Source organism: Scophthalmus maximus, chromosome 5 (genome assembly GCF_022379125.1).
Source record: "Scophthalmus maximus strain ysfricsl-2021 chromosome 5, ASM2237912v1, whole genome shotgun sequence".
Classification (NCBI taxonomy): domain Eukaryota; kingdom Metazoa; phylum Chordata; class Actinopteri; order Pleuronectiformes; family Scophthalmidae; genus Scophthalmus; species Scophthalmus maximus.
The window spans coordinates 12,461,552-12,483,202 of record NC_061519.1 but is presented as its reverse complement, the minus strand read 5'-3'; the positions used below and the strand labels follow the sequence as shown (position 1 = coordinate 12,483,202).

The following is a 21,651-nucleotide window of genomic DNA, read 5'->3' as shown; positions in this document are numbered from 1 at the left end:
AAACAATTAATTCATGAAAGATTTGGGTTCTTTTGCTGCAAGTGGAGTCGCCCTCTGCTGGTGCTTACGGGAGAATACAGGTTTCAGGCACTTCCGCATTAGTCAGATGACCACGTCCATTTTTATATATAGTCTACGCTTGGGAACTATGAATCATTTATGATACAAGTTGTGTGGTAGTCTGTTCTATTGAACCAGTCTGGTTCCCATTTTGATTACTGCTCATCAAGCTTCTGCCGTTTGTTATAACCATTATGTCCATTGTGCTTTTCTCCCCGGTCATGCCTCATCTTGTTTGTACCCGGTGACGGCTTTGTTTTCTAAAACATCATGTCTCCTCCAGTAATGAGCAGGTTCCCCTCTGCAGGAAAATGAACTCCAGTCTGTTTTTGTCAGTAGCCCGTGGTGGAGGCTGCCAGATGTACTGCTGCTCTCAGTTGCCTTCGTGGGCCATAATTGAAGCCATTTGTGGATCAGGTGGAATTCTGGGATTTTGGCATTCATCTCAGAATCCCAAGCGTGTCATTTTCTCTCTTTCGTTCCTCCGGCCAGAAGGACTGTTTCCTCTCTCCCTCCCTCTCCCTCTCTCCCTCTCTCGCCCTTTTTTTTCTCTTTTTTTTCCATATGCAGAAAGTCCTTCAGAGGAAGAGGTCAGCGACTTGCAGTGGCGGACGCATCAACTCACGGTAGATGCGGAATACTACCCGAGACAGATGGTTTCGTAATAAGGGGAGAAGAAGTTGTGAAAGTAAGTCAACTCCATGTTTTTCCAGTGTGTGTGTGTGTGTGTGAGTGTGTGTGTGTATACTGAGCCTGACGTCCACGTTGACTTTGAGGGAAGTTTGTCTCGGCTCAGCTGAGTGCAAAGAGTGACATCACACAAGTCTAAAAACATTGGAGTAAGCATAGAGAATAGATCTATCAATACTCATACAGGTTCAGAGGTGTGAATATTGTAACGTTGTGCTTTACTTCACTTCAATTACTTTTATGTATAGTAGCTTTTACACCAGAAAGTTAGTCATTGATCATCATGTCAACTGGAAACTGGAAACATTTAATTCCAGGCACAAATGTGTAACTTTGCTGGTGTGATACCGTAAGTTAGATTTAGTTTACGGTGTTTTTTTGTACAACATGAACAAGTTACAATGCGCTCTTAGTAAGTGCACATCACACCGGCACAGGAGCAAACTCTAACCCCACCCCCCCCCAAAAAAAGGCACCACGTGAATGAGGGTAAGTGCACTTTCTGGGCAGTTGACAGAGTGAGTTGGAGGTGCAAGTCCGTGAGACCTTCAATGGGCTTTTTACAAGTTGGATCAAAACGAGAGCTCATACTGCAGGTAGTGTAGTGGGAGAGAAGCAGGACTCTGGCTCACAAGGAGAACTGTGTGTGCATTCGACCACTGTGGACCTCAGCAGAGTATGAGGGAGATCCATCGCCATGGAGCATTTATAACATCCTGCTGTCACTGAAATATGACTGTCACCGTATTTCAAAATCTTCCATTTCTATTCCTTTTTCAATTTCTTACTTTTAATCTAATTATCATAATTTAGAGTGCACCAGTGTTTTAGCTAAGCCTTCTTATTGTTTTTGTATGGGACAGCTTAAGCCTTTGAATCCTTTGACCCATCATGAATATGAATATAAGACGCAGGATAAGCCGTGGGAGGAAAATGTGATAATATGTCGTATGAAGGGATATTTATGATAAGCCTTACCACTCATCTCGCCCACTGATCTACAACTCTTTTTTAAAAATGTTTCAGGTGCGCAGCTCCCCCAGAAGAGATGAAGGTCATGGAGTTGAAACTGCTCACACGTGGTGTCGTCTTCTTCCTGCTGGCTGCCGCTGTGAGGGCTCAAGTCAACCCAGGTAGATCCTTGTCTTTTTAACAACCGTGTCGGGGTAAAGCTGCTCATCTCACGTGCAGTTGAACAATCCACGATAGTGCGTGTTTAGTTGGGGTCGTAGTTGGCGATCAGATAAAGTCCCATGTGGCTATGTCATATTTGAGATCGAAATAAACTTCTTTATTTTCCTGGGGGAGAAGAATGTTGACAAGATGGAGAAGGAAAGCAATTTTTTGGTGGGTGGGCTCCAAATGCAAGAGTGTAGTGTGCGTGTTCCTATGGGAGAGTGTGTATGTGGTTTACCTAATGGTCAGACAGCAAATACCCCCAGAACAGACAGACCTTTCACAAGCGGGGGGCTTTCGCGGAAAAAAAAAAAGTTTGAAAATTTTGAGGCGTAGTTGTATGTAACACACACATGCACACATTTGACTTTTCCCACTTTGAATATTTTCACAGTAAAAGGCCTTTTTGTTCCGCTGTGCTCTCAAAGTACATGTCAGGGAGTTCAGTGGGAAGGTGAATAAAACAGACGTCCCTTAATTACCAGGTAGTGATGGTGGGAATAAACAGTGAGACACTCTGGAAGATGCAGCAGGCAGGATATGAAAATGCAGCTCATTTTGTCACAGTTCCTCCTTTTAAATATATGGGAGCATAGATTAGAAGTGCTGGATGATTCAAAGTAAAGAAGAAAGAAAATCTCTCACGTGTCTCTCGTATAAATTATGAAGAGGGGGTGAGAAATGAAGAGCGGGCGGCCTCCAGGCCACTCCCTGCTCCTTTTGCTTAGACTGGCACCTACACAGTGATGCCTCTGTTTGGCTTTAGAGGCTTTGCGGTGCTGCAGGAAGGGGACTGGGGGGGAGGGATGAGCCCAGACCACTTTACACTCACCTCCTCACATCCTGAAAATACACACAATAAGGATAAACAATCATGCTGCCCCAAATAGAGTACAGGTTTTACACACAAACACACACACACACACACACACGTATGCAAAGACATAATCACCAGTGACTGTATCAGCGATGCTTCATGTGTTTGTAGAAATGTGTCGCTATCCTCTGGGCATGACCGGCGGGCAGATTCAGGACGAGGACATCTCCGCCTCCAGTCGCTGGTCCGAGTCGACGGCAGCGAGATTTGGCAGGCACGTGGGATTGCGCATTTTCTTCCTTAGTCCCAATTTCCGGGTCACTTTCATTGGACGTCACGAGTGCGATATCATTAGACAGGATGCAAAGTGATAATCTGTGATAATCTGTAAAATGATGTTTTCTTTTTGATTGAAACTTTGAGTGTGTTCACCCCAGGTCCTGTTTATTCCACCTCACCACTGCCCTGCTTAATTATTACATCTTACATGCACAGAAGTTGTTGTTTTTTTCTACCAAAAAAGTGCCTTATGCTTATGCTGCATTATAATCTTATCTCAAGGTGGAGCTTTTGCTCAAATCACATGATCTTCGTGACGGATTTGGCTCCGTTGTCATGGCATCATCTCTTGACAACAGATGCACAGTCCAATAACGGACTTAATGGACCTTGAGGTGACATTGTTTGGTCCACTGCTCTTTCCGAGGGCGAAGAATGAACTAGATATAAAAGCGTTTTTAAACTGGGATTAGTTTACGTAATGTTCAACAGGTTGGGAAGTACACTTATTTTCTCTTTCTTGCCATGGGTGAGATGGAAAGATTGATTCATCTCTCTTATCATGGATGTAGAGCTACAGTTTTTCAAACCGGTTAGCTGAAGCTCAGCACATATGAAAGTTTGATGAACTGGCTTCATGTTGAGTGGGAGATGTAGTGCAAATATGCATTCATTAGCACAGACAAGACCTGTACTGTGGTAGACAAGTTCTTTAACGAACTTGTCCCTCCTTACATATTCCCTCTGCTTCTTCTTCCTCTAGTAATGTCTTGAAATAGTTCTCTCCCCCCCCCCCCCCGTCCTTTTTTTTTAAATCCCTCCTGTCTTCACCTCTCTGCCCCGAACTCGTTGCCCTTCCTTTCCTTTCACTGTCTCCTCTTCCTCCTCAGACTTGACTTTGACAACGGGGACGGGGACGGGGCCTGGTGCCCCGACATCATGTCAGAGCCTGACGGCCTCAAAGAGTATCTCCAGGTGGACCTGCGCTCGCTGCACTTTGTCACGCTGGTGGGCACCCAAGGTCGCCACGCCGACGGAATGGGTAACGAGTTCGCCCAGCGATACATGATCAAGTACAGCCGCGACGGCAGCAAATGGGTGGACTGGAGTGACAGGAAGGGAAGGCAGGTGAGCAGGGGAAGATGTTACTGGGTCTAACTATCTACTGCTTTTATTCTAGTGTCCTGAGCATTTGATGCATTATCATATGTTATAAAAAATGATTACACACTTTTTTAGGCCTTAAAGGGCCAAGCCCCAACATACATTTCAGATTTATTGAGCTGGTGTGGGCCCTCTCGACTGCTGAGATCTGCAGATGGAGCCCTGCCAAGGTCGCAGTTTGTGAGAAAGGGAGATTGAGCTTTTTCTATTAGTGCCGCCCACACTGTCTCTCTCTCTCTCTGCCCACCTATACTCAGACACACTACCTCTCCAGCTTCTTTTAAATCTCGCCTTGGAGCTGTTCTCTTTGTGAAAGCTTTTGGGAATGCTTGATCTGCATTTATTTACATAGCTTCTATTCAGCGTCCTTGTCTGGTTTTTAACCTTTTTGGTTTGTTAACAAAAGTGCTATATAAATAAATTTCATTATCATTATTATCAAATTGATCAGGTGTAGATGAGGAGCCGTAGACTTAATTGAGTATTTTTCGTGTTAGGCAGGCAACAGGGTGGCAAGGAACCGGGGTGACCACCGTGAAAGATAACACGTGACCTGGCAGGGAGCAGGTGGCAGGTTTAAATACGGGTCAGCTGATGTGGAAACCGACATGTGAGAAAGACTCAGGGCATCTGGTGGGTGGATGGAGACAGAGCGGCAAGATGAGAAAAGACCCACGGCAGGAATCATGATCTCAAAAAATTGCATTTGTTGAAAAAGATGATGGAATAATTAATATACTCCAGCTCGACCAGGTACAGCAGTAAAATATATATGTTAAAACATGAGTCCTAACCCCATCCAATAATATTTATGTCTATATGTTCATATAACATTGTCCCCCATAAGCACTAATCTCTCCTGAATTATGAGTACTTTGCTGTAAACATTTTGCTATTAATAATTATGTTCTTCATTAATATTTTCAGAGCACAGGACTTTTGAAGTACTTCTAATGGAATATTTTTATTGCCAAATTTTATTAAGTTAGTAAGAAACGACAACATCTTCTCTTCAGCGAGTAGAATTCACAGGGAGTGTGATGTTAAATTCATGAGATGGGGGGGGTGGCATTTTGGTTTCATAATTTATTTGATCTATCACATATTCATGCTGATAAAATGGTACACATAGCAATTTTGCCACTCAACAACCCCAAATCCCTTGCGGCAGAGTTCAGAGTTTCCTTCACAGCATTAACCATCCCTGCTTCTCGCCGTCAGTCTGGTGTCATCCGCCTCTCCTCTGCCAGGTAATCGAGGGGAACCGGAATGCATATGACGTGGTGCTGAAGGATCTGGAGCCTCCCATCATAGCACGCTTTGTCCGCTTCATGCCCGTGACCGACCACTCCATGATCGTGTGTATGAGAGTGGAGCTCTACGGCTGTGAATGGCTGGGTTAGTCACCACTTTCCAATTCACACGCAGTGCTGCATCTTCATCTGGCAACACTTAGTCCATGTTTCATTACCATCTGTATTCCTTCTTTGTGTCTTGAACAGCTGACGTGTGGCGCGTCATAACAACATTTTGTTTATTGTCATGATATCCTTTCAGCCTGCCATGAGTAAATCGATCATAATCATCTTTGACCTGCTCTTTTAGACGGCTTGACGTCTTACAGCATTCCAGACGGGCACCAAATGATCTACAGAGGCCTGGATGTGTACTTTAATGATTCTGTGTATGACGGAGCGTTGGCTGAAAGGTGGGGATTTCACAGCTACTTCTGGAAATAAAGATCAATCAATCAAATATTATTTGTGCACAGCCCATATTCTCAAATTTACACAATTTGTCACATAGGACTCAACAATCTGCACAACATGCGACATCCTCTGCCCTTAACCCTCGACTCGAGTGAGGAGAAACTAAAGGAAAAGCTTTTTAACAGAGAAAAAAAACCTTAGGGAGAGACACAAGTGAGGAATCCCTCCCCCACGGTGGACAGAAGTGCAATAGATGTTGAACATCAACAAAATAACAACAGCTATGAGAAAAGGCAGTGTCTAACATTAATGGAGAGATATAACAATGATGTAGACAAAATAGCAGGTGTTGTTTCTGTAGTCATTCTCATTTTGCTTACCTCCTGTGAGTGCAGTAATGTTCTTCACATGCAAATTAGCATATCCTTTTCTACCCCTTTGGGCTAAAATGGCAATATGTTTATAAAAATCGCTCCTCTCCTCCTAGAAATAAATAACTTTTCTTTTTATTATTCTTCGTCTCGTGCCTCCTCCAGACTGACGAAGGGCCTCGGCCAGCTGACCGATGGCACCTGGGGCCTAGACGATTTCCTCCACAGTCACATCTACAGCATGTGGCCCGGTTACGACTACGTGGGCTGGAACAACAAGAGCTTCACCAAAGGTTATGTGGAGATGATCTTTGAGTTCGACCGTGTCCGAAACTTCACTTCCATGAAGGTAAGAAGTTCAGGGGGCAAACAAAAACTTTCCAGGAATCTCCAGCTTAAAAGGTGAAAGGTGGAATATTTGTAATATTTAAAGGTGACATATTATGCAAAAATCCATTTTTCAGTGTTTGTGCACATAAATGTGTGTATCTGTGGAGCCTGTCAGCTCACAAACAAAACACAGGGGGGTCTTTTTCACAGTTTGTGGCTTAACCCTACAGCCTGGCTCTGAACAACTGGTTCAGATTTCTCTCCCACTGTGATGTCACAGTTGGACTCTTTTGGGCTAACCCCAACTGCCACAGAGAATCTTTTCTGGTGAAGGGGTTTGACATTTCCCACACATTTTGAAATCGGCTGACCAATCACAAAAGACTAGGCCAGCTGGCCACTCGGAGCAGAGAGGGGTTCATTGGGAGGAGGGGCTGAAAGCAATCCAGGTGAGAAAAGAGGAGCTGCAGGAATGGACAGTCTGAGAACAGTGTGATGCCTTTTCTGAACATTAGAGCAGGTAAACCTATTCAAGTGATAACCCAAATTAAATGTATGTACCTGAATATGAACATAATAAGTCACCTTTAAGTCAACACAATGCTGGTCTGAACACCCATCTTGTAATGCTGCATGGGACATGAAATGTATACAATGATGCAAAGTAGCATGGCCGTGTGAAAATTATATCATCTGTGTAATTATTATATTTGTCATGAGCCATGGCCAGAATTCAGAGATGGAAGATAATATCTTTCAGCTACAACAGAGCAGCACAGATTAGTCATCACCACACCTGCTCATGTATCATCTCCCTTTTAAGATGCTGTCCATTTTGAGTTTTGCTTTTACACCTTCTCAGCTGAGAAAAAACATACATATCCCTTATGGATATGAACAAGATAACAGACTTTTTGTAAGATGACGTTCCAGTGCTTTGAGGCTGTTTCCATTTCCAACTGTGACCCCCACAGGTTCACTGCAACAACTTGTTTAGTCGAGGGGTGAGGATGTTCAGACAGGCCTCCTGTTACTTCCGGTCAGGCCCAGACTGGGAGGCTGACCCGGTGACCTTTAGGCCCACTGTGGACCGCGTGAGCCAAATCGCTCGCTTTGTCACCGTGCCCCTCGGGGACCGCACAGCCAGCGGCATCAAATGTCGTTTCCACTTCAGTGACCTTTGGATGCTGTTCAGTGAGGTGGCCTTCCAATCAGGTAAAAAAAAAAAAAAAAAAAAGGATGAGGTGTTGGTGTCGTCTTCCAGCCAGTCAGCACCTTGTTGGAACATTTGGAATGTAATGCTGCATTTTTATTGTACTATAGCAGCCTCCGGTCTAACCTCCTGTGTCCTTCAGCTTTTGTTTTTCTTCCCTTGTTTCAGGCTCGGCAGTGTACAACACATCTCTGACTCCTCGCAAACATGGACACCCCACAAACACACTCCCAGGTTGGCTCATGAACCCTGTCTGAATTTCTTTTTCTTCAAGCTGTGGCTGTTGTTATGGTGAAGTGTCAGTCAGAAAAAAAAAGCTGGCAGACATGAGTGCAGGGCTGCTGGGAAGTGATGTGAAAGTTTATAAACATATAATCTTCAGTCAGACACATATAATATACATTTTCTATGATATTTTTTTAGAAGATTGCTCATTTATTATATTTACTAATTTGCTTAATACATTTTAATATAATGTGTAATTATGTAGTTCAGTCCAAAAGTGCAGGCATCTGCATGAGGTGGTTTAACTCAAATGATTTGGGGTTAACAGTGCCCCCTGGTGGTAGAATCAAAAGGAGGATGATTGTCATGGCTTCTGTAGTTGCAATGAAACATGAAGAGGATTGTACAATGAAAATGTAATTATTATTGGGATATACAACAAGGAGAACTTCCCAACATACAGCTCTCATCCTTTCTTCTTATAGGGGAAGATCCCACTCATAAATTGGACGACAGCAACACCCGGATCCTGATTGGCTGCTTGGTGGCTATCATAGCCATCCTTTTGACCATTATAGTCATCATCCTGTGGCGGCAGGTGTGGCAGAAGATGCTGGAGAAGGTGAGAGGAAAGGGAGGGTGGGGGGGGGGGGTTGTAGATAATGCATACTAAAAGACACATCAGGTGTTACAATGGGGCCCCTATGGAGCCACAGTCCAATCTAAGCACTGACAGAGTCAAGAAAAGTTTGCTAGGAAAGGAGATCTGAGAAAAAAATCACTACAACTTCAAATGCCTAGAATTAATGCATTAAACACTGTTTCCACATGGTTTAAATTAGGGAATACTTTTACCTGAACCCCATTATACATTATTAGTTTTGATGTGCGTAGTAGTTGTTATTATTTTGTATTATATGATCTCCTAATAGAGGGTGGACCTGTGATTTATCTTGCCTGTATATGCTGTTTTATGTTCACCTGGGAGTTTGCCTGACAAAGACCTTGTAGTATGAAATTTTGGATGAATACCATTTTTTTTCTGTCATAAGCTCCACTTATATCTGTATCTATTATATGACATATTTCTTCAATCAACAACCCTGACGGGGAAAAATTATCTTGCAGTAACAATTATAAGCATTTAACATCAACAGCAAATAACAGACCTCATCTCTTGCACACTGACTTCTCCAGGCGTCCCGTCGCATACTGGACGATGAACTCACAGCCCGTCTTGCCATCCAGACGCAGGCCTTCTCCTCCCACCACTCCTCTCTGTCCACCGAGGACGGCTCCACGTCCAACTCCACCTACGAGAGAATCTTCCCCCTCTGCGCCGACTACCAGGAGCCCTCGCGCCTCATCCGAAAGCTGCCTGAGTTCGCTCAGTCCATGGAGCACCTCGGTAAGACTATGACAGTATATGCTGCACTAAATACTGTGGAGGGTTGCTATAGTTCTAGCTGCTGTAGTGTGTCATGTGTGTGTGTGACTGGTGTGCGCAGGGGGTTCAGACGGTGCCCCCCACTATGCAGAGGCGGACATCATCAGCCTGCAAGAGTCCTCAGACAGCCGCAGCCCCTCCATCACAGCCGTCAACATGAATCTCTTTGCCGGCACCGACTCCTCCATGAAAGAGTTCCCCAGAGACAAGCTCACCTTCAAGGAGAAGCTGGGAGAGGGACAGTTTGGAGAAGTATATTCAGTTTTGTGGCTCTCAAGTTTGCTTACATCGATTACATTTTTTTTGAAATATTCACTGAAATGGCTATTAGATTGATTGGGCTGTTCTCTCTTTGCCATTGTTCAATTAATATATCTTCTCCATATGACTAATCTTTAAAAAAGACATATTGCTCTGTGGTCAAAGCAGCATGGTACTGTGGGCAACACTAAGTGGTATTGAACAGATGGTTCCAGGCGGTGCCAAGTGGATGATGGAATGACGAAGTGCGTTTATATACAGGTGCACTTGTGTGAGGCCGAGGGCATGCAGGACTTTCTGGGCGAGGATTTGTCTTTAGAAGGAAACAATGAGTCACTTCTGCTTGTTGCTGTTAAAACACTGCGGGAAGACGCCAACAAGAATGCAAGGTAAAAAATAACTGCCATCATTTTCTGTTTCACAATTTTAGGACAAGGATGTAGCGTGTACATTATTTTCTTAACCATAATTACTCATCACTCTCCGGCTGGTTGTTATCACTCATTCATACGCTTGTCCCTTCTGCGCCGCAGGAACGACTTCCTGAAGGAGATCCGTATCATGTCCCGTCTGAGGGACCCCAACATCGTCCGCCTGCTGGCGGTGTGTGTGGACACGGACCCTCTGTGCATGATCACCGAGTACATGGAAAACGGAGACCTGAACCAGTTCCTGTGCGACCTCCGGCTCAAGGAGGCGACTGAGGAAGACAAGGCAGAGCAAGAGGAGAAGGAGGGCGAGAGCATGGTCAGGTAGGCTCACAACTCAACGTTAAATTATAATATATAACATACAGAGCCAACGAGACGAGCCAGTGTCTCACTGTCTGTGGTCCCCTCTACCCTCAGCTACAGTAAACTGATTGGGATGGCCGTGCAGATCGCCTCTGGCATGAAGTACTTGTCCTCTCTCAACTTTGTCCACCGCGATCTGGCCACGCGCAATTGCCTCGTGGGTAAGAACTACACAATAAAGATCGCCGACTTCGGCATGAGCCGAAACCTGTACAGAGGAGACTACTACAGGATCCAGGGCCGGGCCGTCCTGCCCATTCGCTGGATGTCCTGGGAGAGCATCCTGCTGGTGAGTGTCGGTTGGAGCGAAAGAGGGATTTCTGTTCAGAAAAAGTATAAGTAACCTCTCAGTAAATGCTGATAAGACTGTATATGTGAATTTATTATTGCCCAACACCACCAAACACCCCAGCATTCAATGTCTTAAGTGTCTGTGCCGGACTGTATTTGGATTTAAGTTGTCTATGTTCTCAGGGTAAGTTCACCATGGCCAGCGATGTGTGGGCGTTCGGTGTGACTCTGTGGGAGATTCTGACTCTGTGCAAGGAGCAGCCCTACTCCCAGCTCTCTGATGAGCAGGTCATTGAAAACACCGGCGAGTTCTTCAGGGACCAGGGCAAGCAGGTACAGTATAGGCACTGCAGAGGTTTGGAGGACCATGTCCTCCAGAGTGCAATTTGACAATGGTCTGTCAGTCGTGGTCTGTCACAGTTCGAGTGGGGTCATCACACAGATTTAAAAATGGACAAAGATCACAATGGATGCTGGGTCAACAAAATATCACAGAAGGTTTGAAAAGAGAGAAGATCTGCACACCTGAAAGGTGGTCTTAAAGGGTCTAATTTATCGTAATGGCACTTTTCAGAGTCGTCATCTTAAATACCCATAATTCATGTTAGCCAACTCACGAAATGTATCAAAACAGTTATCAGCAATAGAACTGTCATTTGAAATATCATTAGAAGTACATGGGAGGGGGGGGGGGGATGAGGATGAGGATGCCTATAATAATCTGTTCATCTATAACACCACAGATTAAGATGCAAAAACAAAATTCCGTAGGAGCATTTTCAATTGGACATTTGAATAAAAATATGTGAAGAAAACTAAATGACTCATAGTTGAGGAATATAAATCACAGAAAAGGTCCAATATCAAAGTCTTGTTTTAAGCCTTTGTTCATTATGTGCATCCAAAAGAGTTCATGTTTTACGGGGCATAGAGTATAATAGCTCCCCCTCTGCATGGAAGTTTTACTGTCTGGATCTGTCTGACATTAATACTACATTAACATCTTTGCCCCGTGGCCCCAGGTGTACCTGCCAAAGCCGCCGTGCTGTCCCGAACGAGTCTACACTGACCTGATGCTGAGCTGCTGGAGGCGGAACGCCAAGCAGAGGCCGAGCTTTCAGGAGATGCACACTCAGCTCATGGAGAGTCTGGCGTAGCAGACGGGACACGGAATGTTCCCCTCTCTCCCAGGCGCACAGCGTTTTGGGTCAGAAGCAGCCTGACAAATGTTTTTCCTGTTTGTTCTATGCTTGCTTGCCACCGTGGTGCAGTAAATGGAGAGGGTTAACACTTGAATGGAGCCTTTTATTGTAGATATCATGCAAACTAGCACTATTCACTCAGTGTACTCAAACCTCTTGTGTATTTATTAATTTCTTCTTCTGTGCGTATTTATAGAGAACTCCAAAGTAATCCTAGGATTTGAAATACAATTGTGATGTTAAAATGATCTACTTCTATTGCACATGTATGAGAGAATGTCAGTACATGTGTGTACTCAGTGTGTGACCGTTTTTGATCAAGTTTCTGTTTTTGCTTTTCTTTGTTTTTTTCTTTGTGGCATGACAAGGACTGTTTTCCGGATGAGAATGTGTTTCAACTATGCAGAATCTCACTCACATGCTTTATAAACATGTTTATGAGAAATACATTTTTCTGTATTTTGTTGAACAGGAGCAAAGAATAAAGATTTTTTTTATTATATATATGTAATATCTGTCCAACCAAAGAGCTTTGTAAATAAATAAAACAATGACTATTCTATACCGGTTGTCGTGCTTCTGTTTGTCTTTTTACTCCACACGGTGACACGTGCACCTGGATTCTACTCAGCGACTCTTTCGCAACCGGTCGCGCGCTTCGGCGCTTTGGGCCTCGTGGCTCTCCGTAGGTGGAAGCTGATTGGCCGGCTGTTTGCTGACATTCAGTCACACCACGCGCAGACTCACGCACACGGGCATCGGACGATGGGCCGAGCCTCGAGCGTCGCCTTCAGTGTGAGGGACCGAGGGAGCTCACACTTGGTCCGGGATTCTGTCCGGGGGGAAACATGCAGAGAGTCGTGATCGTAACCGGCGCGAACAGGTGAGTCCACTCGGTTTGTCACGATGTTGCTGGTTCCTGTCACTCCACGATAAACTAGACTTGAACTCTCTCTCTCGCTGTGTGTGTGTGTGTGTGTGTGTGTGTGTGTGTGTGAAAAGAAACACATAAGTAAACATGTAGTGATATAAGTATATAGCCCGTCTAAAACACAGAAGGTCTAATGTTTTCAATACATTTTCATCAAAGATGCAGAAGACTAAAGCGGCACAGTATATTAGAGCTGCGACTGTTAATCGCCATCTGTTTGGATAATCGGTTAAAGTAGTGTTTATAAAAACTAAGTAAGAAATTCTCATCTTCTCAAATGTGAATATGTTCTGGTTTCTTTGCTCCTCTATGACAGCAATGTAATGCCTGAAATGTCAAATGTTTTAATTCATTTGAATTCAAAAGATTACAAATAAAAAAAGAAATACGATTTTACATACAATGTCAAGCAGAAGTCATTTCAGGTCACTTTCCTTATGCACCTCATTCCTCATTCCTGTATGAAAGATTGTGGATGAAACTTAACGTGATTTGTGAACCCTAAGGAGCCCTAACCCTGACCAGTAAACCTAGGGAGAACACTGATGACGGTAAACGAAATATTGGTGTGTGAAGAAAACAAAACATCATCTTGTGGTTTTGGGATAAACACTCAACATTTTTCACCATCATATGACATTTTATGGACCAACTAATCGATTAATTGAGAAAAGAATCGATTATGAAAAGAATCGTTAGTTGCAGCCCTACAGTATATTTTAAAGTGTAACTAATAACAGGAATTACAACTGGCACAGGTAGCAACACACGAAACACAGACCATCACCTTCTTTCTTGAATAACACTGATAACTAAACATTCTTATGAACCATGATACAACTTGTCTGTATTCACCGCTCTAAGGTATTTGGATACCAGGCTGTGTCAGGGAGCGGTACAGGTCAGAGGTCATCCCTACCGACTGCCATCACACTTTTTAACCTTATCTCATCTGCCTCCACCAGGCCTGTGGTCACTGAACTGGACTAAACTGAATCACATCTGGACTATATTAATCATATGTCAATCAGCACCTTAATCACTTGTACGCTGCTGTCTGCACATGGGACTATTACACCACACGTTGTGTATTTCTTTTTACGTTTTTTATCAGAGTTTGTTTTGCACCTTTTTTTCCAACTGCTTCTGAATTTACTCATATTTCTCAGCACCTTAAACACTTGGACTTTGCACTGTGGCTCTGCACATAAGACTATATTACACTACTTGTTCTACTGCTACTACTGCACCCTTTTCAACTGTTTCAGGGCAGACTACTTCTTTCTTAGTTTGTGCACTTTTTGAAGTTGTCTCTTTCTGTATTGACTGTTGTGACAGATACATTTTCCCCCGGGGATTAATAAAGTCATCTATCTATCTAGCTATCTCTTTTAAAAACTGAATTTAGTGTTGATGGTAAGAAATTTGGATCGCAAACAAATGTTTTTAAAATCCGCCCTCATTATTCATTTTCTAGTTACTCCTGTTAAAGTCTTCTGTGTTTACCAGTTATCAGTGAGTGACGATCACTCACTTCTTCATTCTCCAAAAGAGGCTGAATCAGGAGCAAGTGGAGTCGGTTGTAGTTTCATGAAGACGTTTCAAGTCTCGTCCGAGAGGCTTCTTCAGTTTTAATTAAGACTATTGTGGTGACAGCCAAACCTCAGCGGAGTGTGGCCAGTGCTCTTTAGTGCCGCAGACTGTTTCAAAGACTTACCTGATGTCAAGTGTGAGGACATGTTGTTGAGTCTCCTGGGAAGTGTTGGAAGGACGGCATTGCAGGTGGGAGAAAGATGGTGTCTCTGACCTCCTCCTCTGTCGAGGGATGGTTTCTCTACTTTTGCATAGATGGCTTCCGTCACTACTTTGACCTGGACGAGGGAGAATCTCCACAGACATTAGTTCCTCGTGTTTGTTGACAATGTGCAAATGATTGTGTTTGTCTCTCATCTGTTTCTGTTTCTCCCCATCTCTCTCTCTGTCTGCAGCGGCATTGGCCTGGCGCTGTGCGAGAGGCTGCTGACTGAGGACGGCCAGCTGCGCCTGTGTCTGGCCTGCAGGAACATGCAGCGGGCCGAGGCTGCCCGCTCCGCCCTGCTGGCCTCTCACACCGATGCACACGTGGACCTGCTGCACCTTGACGTGGGCTCTGTGCAGTCGGTCCTCGCTGCGGCTGAGGAGGTCAAGGCCAGGTGAGAGACCTGTGGTACACCGACCTTGTAACTGTGTCTCTCTTCTCTCTATGGATTCAACAGCTAACGAGTATGAAACTAAAACTGATGAATCTTTGGTGCTCCTGTTGTGTTTTTCTACAGGTACAGCAGAATTGACTTCCTGTATCTGAATGCAGGAATCATGCCCAATCCACAAGTGGATGTCAAAGCTTTTATCAAGGGTCTGTTCTCTACGTAAGTGTCCAAATCCACCTCCCGACTTGCTTTCCCAGCTTAGTTTTGATTTGTGTCTTTTTATTTCCATTATATGATATTGGCTAGATGCTATTGTGTCTTGTTTGTGTCTGTGCTGTTATTTAATAGTTTACCCTCCCCTACAGGAATGTCATCAACATGTTCGCAACAGCACAGGGTCTCTTAACGCAACAGGATCGCGTCAACTCAGACGGACTGCAGGAAGTTTTTGCCACCAACGTCTTCGGTCATTTTCTTCTGGTACATTCCTCAGATGATACACATTACAACTGCAACAGTTAATCGATGAATCCATAACTAATCGATTACTAAATTAATCGCCAACTATTTTGATAATTCGATTAATCGTCTATAGTGTAATCGTCTAATTTAATAGTCTAAATTCTCTGATTTCAGCTTCTTAAATGTGAATATGTTCTGGTTAGTTTGCTCCTCTATGACAGCAAACTGAAATATTTTTGGTTTTGGGACAAAACAAAACATCGTCTTGGGGTTTTGAGAAACATGATAAACATTTTTCACCATTATATGACATTTTATGGACCAAACAACTAATCGTTAAATTGAGAAAATAAAAAGTGAAACCGATGGTCAGCTGTTGTTCACAGTGTCATATTGCAAAATCAATACATACTTTGTTGTAGTAATATACAACTATTTTACTACTATACTACCAATTACGTTAATTTGCTAGTAACTATATAACTATAGTCCAGTATTTTGTATGGATTTAATTGAGAAAATGGTGATTAAATAACAAAAGGGGGATATTGTACTGTAGGTTTTTTATGCAGTGAATTATTCACATGACAAAATCAAAAAACCTCATCACATTGATGCATGTGTTGTCATAATTTTTCACTTTGTCCCGCTTTCCTGCCCTAATCCAGCAGTTTCAATTTTGATATAACAGAATATGTAAATGTGATGAGGCAGCTATGAAGGTCTATAATAACTTGTTAGGCCTTCTAATCAGTGTAGATTGAATATTTTCTCATATCTGCAATATATGACAGGATTGAAATCTTGACAGTTTTGTGTGTGTGTGTGTGTGTGTGTGTGTGTGTGTGTGTGTTTGTGTGTGTGTGTGTGTGTGTGTGTGTGTGTGTGTGTGTGTGTGTGTGTGTGTGTGTGTGTGTGTGTGTGTGTGTGTGTGTGTGTGTGTGTGTGTGTGTGTGTGTGTGTGTGTGTGTGTGTGTGTGTGTGTGTGTGTGTGTGTGTGTGTGTGTGTTGTCTGACATGTCGCCTTCGTGTCTCTGTGATCCAGATCAGGGAGCTGGAGCCTCTGCTGTGTCAGGCAGGACAAACCTCCAGGGTGGTGTGGACCTCTTCGAGTAACGCTCAGCGCTCTGCCTTCAGCATCGAGGACTTGCAGCACGTTAGCGGGTCGGAGCCGTACAGCTCCTCCAAGTACGCTTCAGACCTGCTCAGCGTGGCTCTCAGCCGACACAAGAGTGACCAGGTTCGTCCGTCACACGCTGCACAGAACTGGCACGGTCATGGCGAAAAAACTGCGAACTGGAATTTATAAAAATATTCAAGTCCTATAATTCTAATTTTCAGTTTGGCCTTTAAGACAATAATAGAGAGATGCACCAACAATAATCACAACTCTGCAGTGAGTCAGTAAATGCAATAGTAGTAACTTACACCGAGCTCAAGTAAAGCTACTCCTTTAGCTTCATCCGGACATCTGTTATTTGTCCCCTCTCTATAAATGATTGAAAACGATATTTAGGTTTAAAAACACCTCAAATATCCTTTCATTAAACATTCACGTGATATTCAAGTTTTTTTTTAAATGTTGCTCTTTGTGACAGGGGCTGTTCTCCTCAGTGATCTGCCCTGGACTGGTGATGACTAATCTGACCTATGCCATCCTGCCCTCATTCCTCTGGACCCTCATCATGCCCATCATGAAATTTGTGAGTGTTTTTTTTTTCATGTATTGATTTATTATTTTGTTAATTCTAACATCTCTGTGCCAAACATTATTTCAGTTATGGTATGAACATGTTTTTCCTCTTGTGCTGGACAGATCAGAATCTTCACTAACACGTTCACACTAACGCCGTTCAACGGAGCGGAGGCACTGGTACGTTGTCCACCTGTACTGTGAAGTGTTCATATGAAAAATAATTTATGGGTTCAGAACTCTGCAATAGATGCACAGTAAAAATGGATTCCTGCTCTCTTGTCTTTTTTCACAGCACTGGCTGTTTCTTCAAACGCCAGAGTCTCTGGATCCAAGAGCAAAGTATCACAGTTTGACGTCAGGCCTCGGAACAAACTACACTCAGCCTCGACCAGTGAGTAACACGAGGCCAATCGTTCCCACGGAGACGCTGCTCAGGCAGCAAAAATGTGGAAAGGTCATGTGATATGCTGCTTAAGACACTTCATTCACACATAATTAATTCAGACCTCTGTGTGTTTGTGTTTCAGATGGACGTCGATGACGAGATGTCCGAGGCTCTCTATTCAGAACTCCTTGAGCTCGAGAAAGTGGTTAGAAGGAAACTGAGTGAGAGAAATGCTGATGACTAAGCATCATCAACAGTACCTCAGTGACGCAGAGTGAGTCTTTCGTAATTGAAACGTGCTCTTGTTGATTTCATTCTTGCTATTTTTAGCCACTGGAATGTGTAATTGTATTTTTACATGTGAATGAAACAGCCATATTCTACTTCAGTCATGTTGGCTCCAGGATTTTTTCTTAAAAAGCTACTTCTGGATTCACTGCACTTGGTAACGACCATCATGTGAAGGTCAGTCACATGACAGCGAGACATTTAAGGCCATTTTTCATTTTCAGTGTGTAAATAAAATACAAAATTGTTGTAAAAATTCAACCTCTACTATTAGTCTTTACACAAGCCCCAACATTCACGCAACTGCAAAATGTCTTCTTCAAAAAAATACTGTACATCGAACTGTGAAGAAAAGAAAACAAATCATACCTCAGCATTACGTCCACACATGTTTTCATTATTTAAAGAGGCAACAGATGAATTTCGTGCCCCTAATAGTTCAAGGTCCCCCCCAAAAAATCCCAATTTCAGAAAATAACTTTGAGTTAAACGTCATAGAGTGAATGTTCGTCTTGTTTCATCTCTTTTCCTATCTCCTTTTTCATCCTACTCTTGCTTTTGCTCCGTCAACATAACAATTTTTCTCTTGCGAGCTTGAGTTGTTTTTTTCCGATTCTGCTGCTCCACCGTCTGCCATTTTCATCACTGGGGATAGATACCAGGAGAACATTTTTCTCTTCCTCGTTCTGGTTACACAATGGGGTGAAACAGTTCCATTGGGCACACATATCACCTTCCTTCTACAGCAGGCTTCTCACCTTACAAACGTCAATTAGCCGATTGTTTATGGTCTTGTTTCACTCCCATCAGGTGTCACCTGTGGCGCATTTCAACACAAACCATAAGTGGTGATGATGCACAGTTAGCTGATATGAAGGGCTTGTTCAAAATCTGCTATTGGTCTATCAAAATATATGAATGGATAAATCCAATGTCATTTGATTCATAAGCACGATGTGGAGTAAAGACAACACTTTTCTTATGTAAAAGCTGTTTTAGTAATATGCTCTTACATTCAAAATGTAATGATGTTCAGCTGCCACATTGATCTGCTATATTTTTATTCTATATACTGTACATATAATCTTTTTTTAATCCTGCTATAATAAATGTTTGGTAGCGCATCCAAGTGTGACTTTGCATTTTAGCAGTTGTTTTTAAGTAAAGCCGTCTTCTCTTTTCTTAAACATGCACACATGCCCAGGGGAGAGAAAGACATAGTGTAGGAGGAAAGAGAGACGGTTTTGAGACTAATTCAAGAAAATGCACAAAATGGGTTTTAAACACACATTGAAAATTAGGATTGAATGTATTTATGTTTTTACAAAATCATGTCAATGTTGTCTTTATGCCTTCAACAGATAAATGGTTCTCAATCAGTTTCTGTAAGAGAAACAGGGTTGTAAGGGTTCTAACAGGATGTAGAAATCTTACATACAGTCATTTCCAGTGTGAATGATTAAATGAAACAAATACATTGATTATCAGCAAATTCAAGAACATACAAAAATCTCATTGTCAAAAGCATTATACCAAATCCCTGATAGAACTGAAACGGACACACCACAGTCATCACACTTCTCCCTCGTCACCATGCTCCACTCAGCGCAACTCAACAGTTCACATCTACTCCTATGATCCCATCCGGGGGAAGGAAGGTCATCTGAATATGTGGCATCTTCCCCTCAGCAGCATCGTTGCACTCGCTCAGATGTGAAACTTTATCGTCCTGTGTTGGCCAAGGAGGAGAGGAATGAGAGATCGAAGAATGCCGTTTCTTTTTTAACGTGGACTTACTGAAGTGGAAAGGAACCGACGTGTGTGTGTGTGTGTGTGTGTGTGTGTGTGTGTGTGTGTGTGTGTGTGTGTGTGTGTGTGTGTGTGTGTGTGTGTGTGTGTGTGTGTGTGTGTGTGTGTGTGTGTGTGTGTGTGTGTGTGTGTGTGTGTGTGTGTGTGTGTGTGTGTGTGTGTGTGAGAAAGGAGCACTGCTTGGGATTTTACCCCATTAGATTATTATTATTATTATGACATCACAGCCTCTCCTTTATGTCCGCAGTTACTTGTACATCACAACTACATATCTGGCCTCAGCTGTACACGGGTGTCTAACTTTCCTCCATTGTGAAGAGAAGATAGCGATAAATGTGATCTGCAAGGTCTGAATGCGGATATGTTTTGATATTCATGAAGACATTACTTACCGGGTGCACATGAAAAACTGTTCCTTAGCAACAACATTCCATCACTTTGCAAGGTGCATTGTGGGAAATTTTGACCATGATTGAGATGCAAACAGAAAACCTTTGACTAGACCATGAGTCTACACCCTACGGTTGAGTGTCCTCCACCTCCGTCTACTGATACTGATTATGATAATGTATATATTATCTATCTTGCCATCACCACTGTAGTCAATTTTTTTTCTTCTAATTTCTACTTTCTGGTACTCATATCTTAGTACTCATTAGAAAGGCTTCACTGCCCTCTTGTGGTGAAAGCGTATGACATTCATCCAGCTTCATGGGTGAACGGATTTCTCCTGTGGTACATGGAGGACATGTCATGGAGGTAGAGAGCGAGACATGTGCAGCCAGAGGAAACAAAGGAGAGGTTTATTTTCCTGTTTGTGCATTTCAAACTCCTTCACTTTGTCACACTATAAGTGTTTGGACGTTCCGCATCGTCTGCTGGTTTGGTAATGCTACTGAAGCCCAGAAAAATACTGTTGGGGAACAAAAGTAGAGCTCTATCCCCTAGTCTCCTCATTTAAACTGCTCCCAATCTAGTTGAGGTTATTTACCTCCTCTTACAAAAAAAAACCCTAACAAAAAAAAAATATTTTTTTCATTTATCCCACCAGCTGTTATGTTTTCAAACATGCACCAGAATTAGGATGTCCAGCTGGTCTGGAGCCAATGTTTACCTCTGCCAATCCAGAGCTGCTTCAACGTGTATGTAAGGTGTAATGTAAGTTTTAGTCTACCTATAGTAGACTCTTCAGCGCCGGTGTGTTTTGTGTCTTTGAACTTCCTCCACAACGTTTCTGAGGAGGGAGAGAGCGAGGTCTCCTGTTGTGGCCTGTGGCACCAAGGAGGATGGAGTGGGCTCGCTGGTTCTGGACTCTTCAACAGATGAGCTCTTTGTTACAAACACTGATTCCTGTAGAGAAGAAGAAGAAAAGTGCCGGAAAACAGCAGAGCAGCCTTGGTCCAGATTGTAAGATGCATATACTTTTAATATGCAAGTGTGATGAATAAGTGTACGAATGTCACTTTGCGGGATGTGCCAGACTATTTCTTGGCCCGGCTCAGTTGCTCCCTGAAGTCTTGTTGTCATCACGTGGTTGCCAGGAATCTAGTGGAGACTCCAGGCCAAGAAAACACAGTCCACTGTGAAACCACAACTCTTTATTTTTCAATTTGGTTTGTGTACAGATTCAACAAATGAAAAACAACAAAAAGATAACCAGCTGCTGTCTGTGGCTTCAGATTTACTGTCGTACCCGTCTACTCAAACAATGGATGACGTACCGACATTCAAGACTTTTCCTCACCAGAGATTGAGTCATCAGCATTGGGCGGTTTGGTAAACCTCAGATTGAGGCCTTTTCTCTTTGGGCCTGGTTGGTCCGTGCTGACAGGCGGTGTGAGAGCAGGTGACACTTTTGCATT

General features: G+C 43.2%; 2 protein-coding genes across 2 annotated transcripts; both read left to right on the top strand.

The window, feature by feature from the left end:
• Window positions 1–542: 542 nt before the first annotated feature.
• Window positions 543–12,569, top strand: LOC118311602 (discoidin domain-containing receptor 2-like). Its single transcript, XM_035635626.2, has 17 exons — window positions 543–748; window positions 1,777–1,883; window positions 2,915–3,017; window positions 3,913–4,150; window positions 5,437–5,584; window positions 5,792–5,894; window positions 6,432–6,615; window positions 7,571–7,811; window positions 7,978–8,043; window positions 8,520–8,656; window positions 9,232–9,442; window positions 9,543–9,733; window positions 10,004–10,131; window positions 10,276–10,494; window positions 10,591–10,825; window positions 11,011–11,160; window positions 11,850–12,569. Exons 2-17 carry the CDS (start codon window positions 1,799–1,801, stop codon window positions 11,982–11,984), a joined length of 2,574 nt encoding a protein of 857 aa, XP_035491519.2. The 5' UTR covers window positions 543–748; window positions 1,777–1,798; the 3' UTR covers window positions 11,985–12,569.
• Window positions 12,570–12,754: 185 nt separating this feature from the next.
• Window positions 12,755–18,241, top strand: hsd17b7 (hydroxysteroid (17-beta) dehydrogenase 7). Its single transcript, XM_035635430.2, has 9 exons — window positions 12,755–12,912; window positions 14,949–15,152; window positions 15,276–15,368; window positions 15,515–15,629; window positions 16,657–16,851; window positions 17,210–17,314; window positions 17,428–17,484; window positions 17,600–17,698; window positions 17,835–18,241. The coding sequence occupies exons 1-9, from the start codon at window positions 12,878–12,880 to the stop codon at window positions 17,934–17,936; spliced, it is 1,005 nt and encodes a 334-aa protein (XP_035491323.1). The 5' UTR covers window positions 12,755–12,877; the 3' UTR covers window positions 17,937–18,241.
• Window positions 18,242–21,651: the final 3,410 nt, after the last annotated feature.

Coding starts and splice junctions, on each gene's coding strand:
- LOC118311602 (XM_035635626.2), top strand. CDS start 1,799: ATGAAGGTCATGGAGTTGAAACTGCTCACACGTGGTGTCGTCTTCTTC. Junction 5,895..6,431: donor GACGGAGCGTTGGCTGAAAG/GTGGGGATTTCA, acceptor TGCCTCCTCCAG/ACTGACGAAGGGCCTCGGCC. Junction 7,812..7,977: donor TGAGGTGGCCTTCCAATCAG/GTAAAAAAAAAA, acceptor CCCTTGTTTCAG/GCTCGGCAGTGTACAACACA.
- hsd17b7 (XM_035635430.2), top strand. CDS start 12,878: ATGCAGAGAGTCGTGATCGTAACCGGCGCGAACAG. Junction 15,630..16,656: donor TCTTCGGTCATTTTCTTCTG/GTACATTCCTCA, acceptor TCTGTGATCCAG/ATCAGGGAGCTGGAGCCTCT. Junction 17,485..17,599: donor TCAACGGAGCGGAGGCACTG/GTACGTTGTCCA, acceptor CTTTTTTCACAG/CACTGGCTGTTTCTTCAAAC.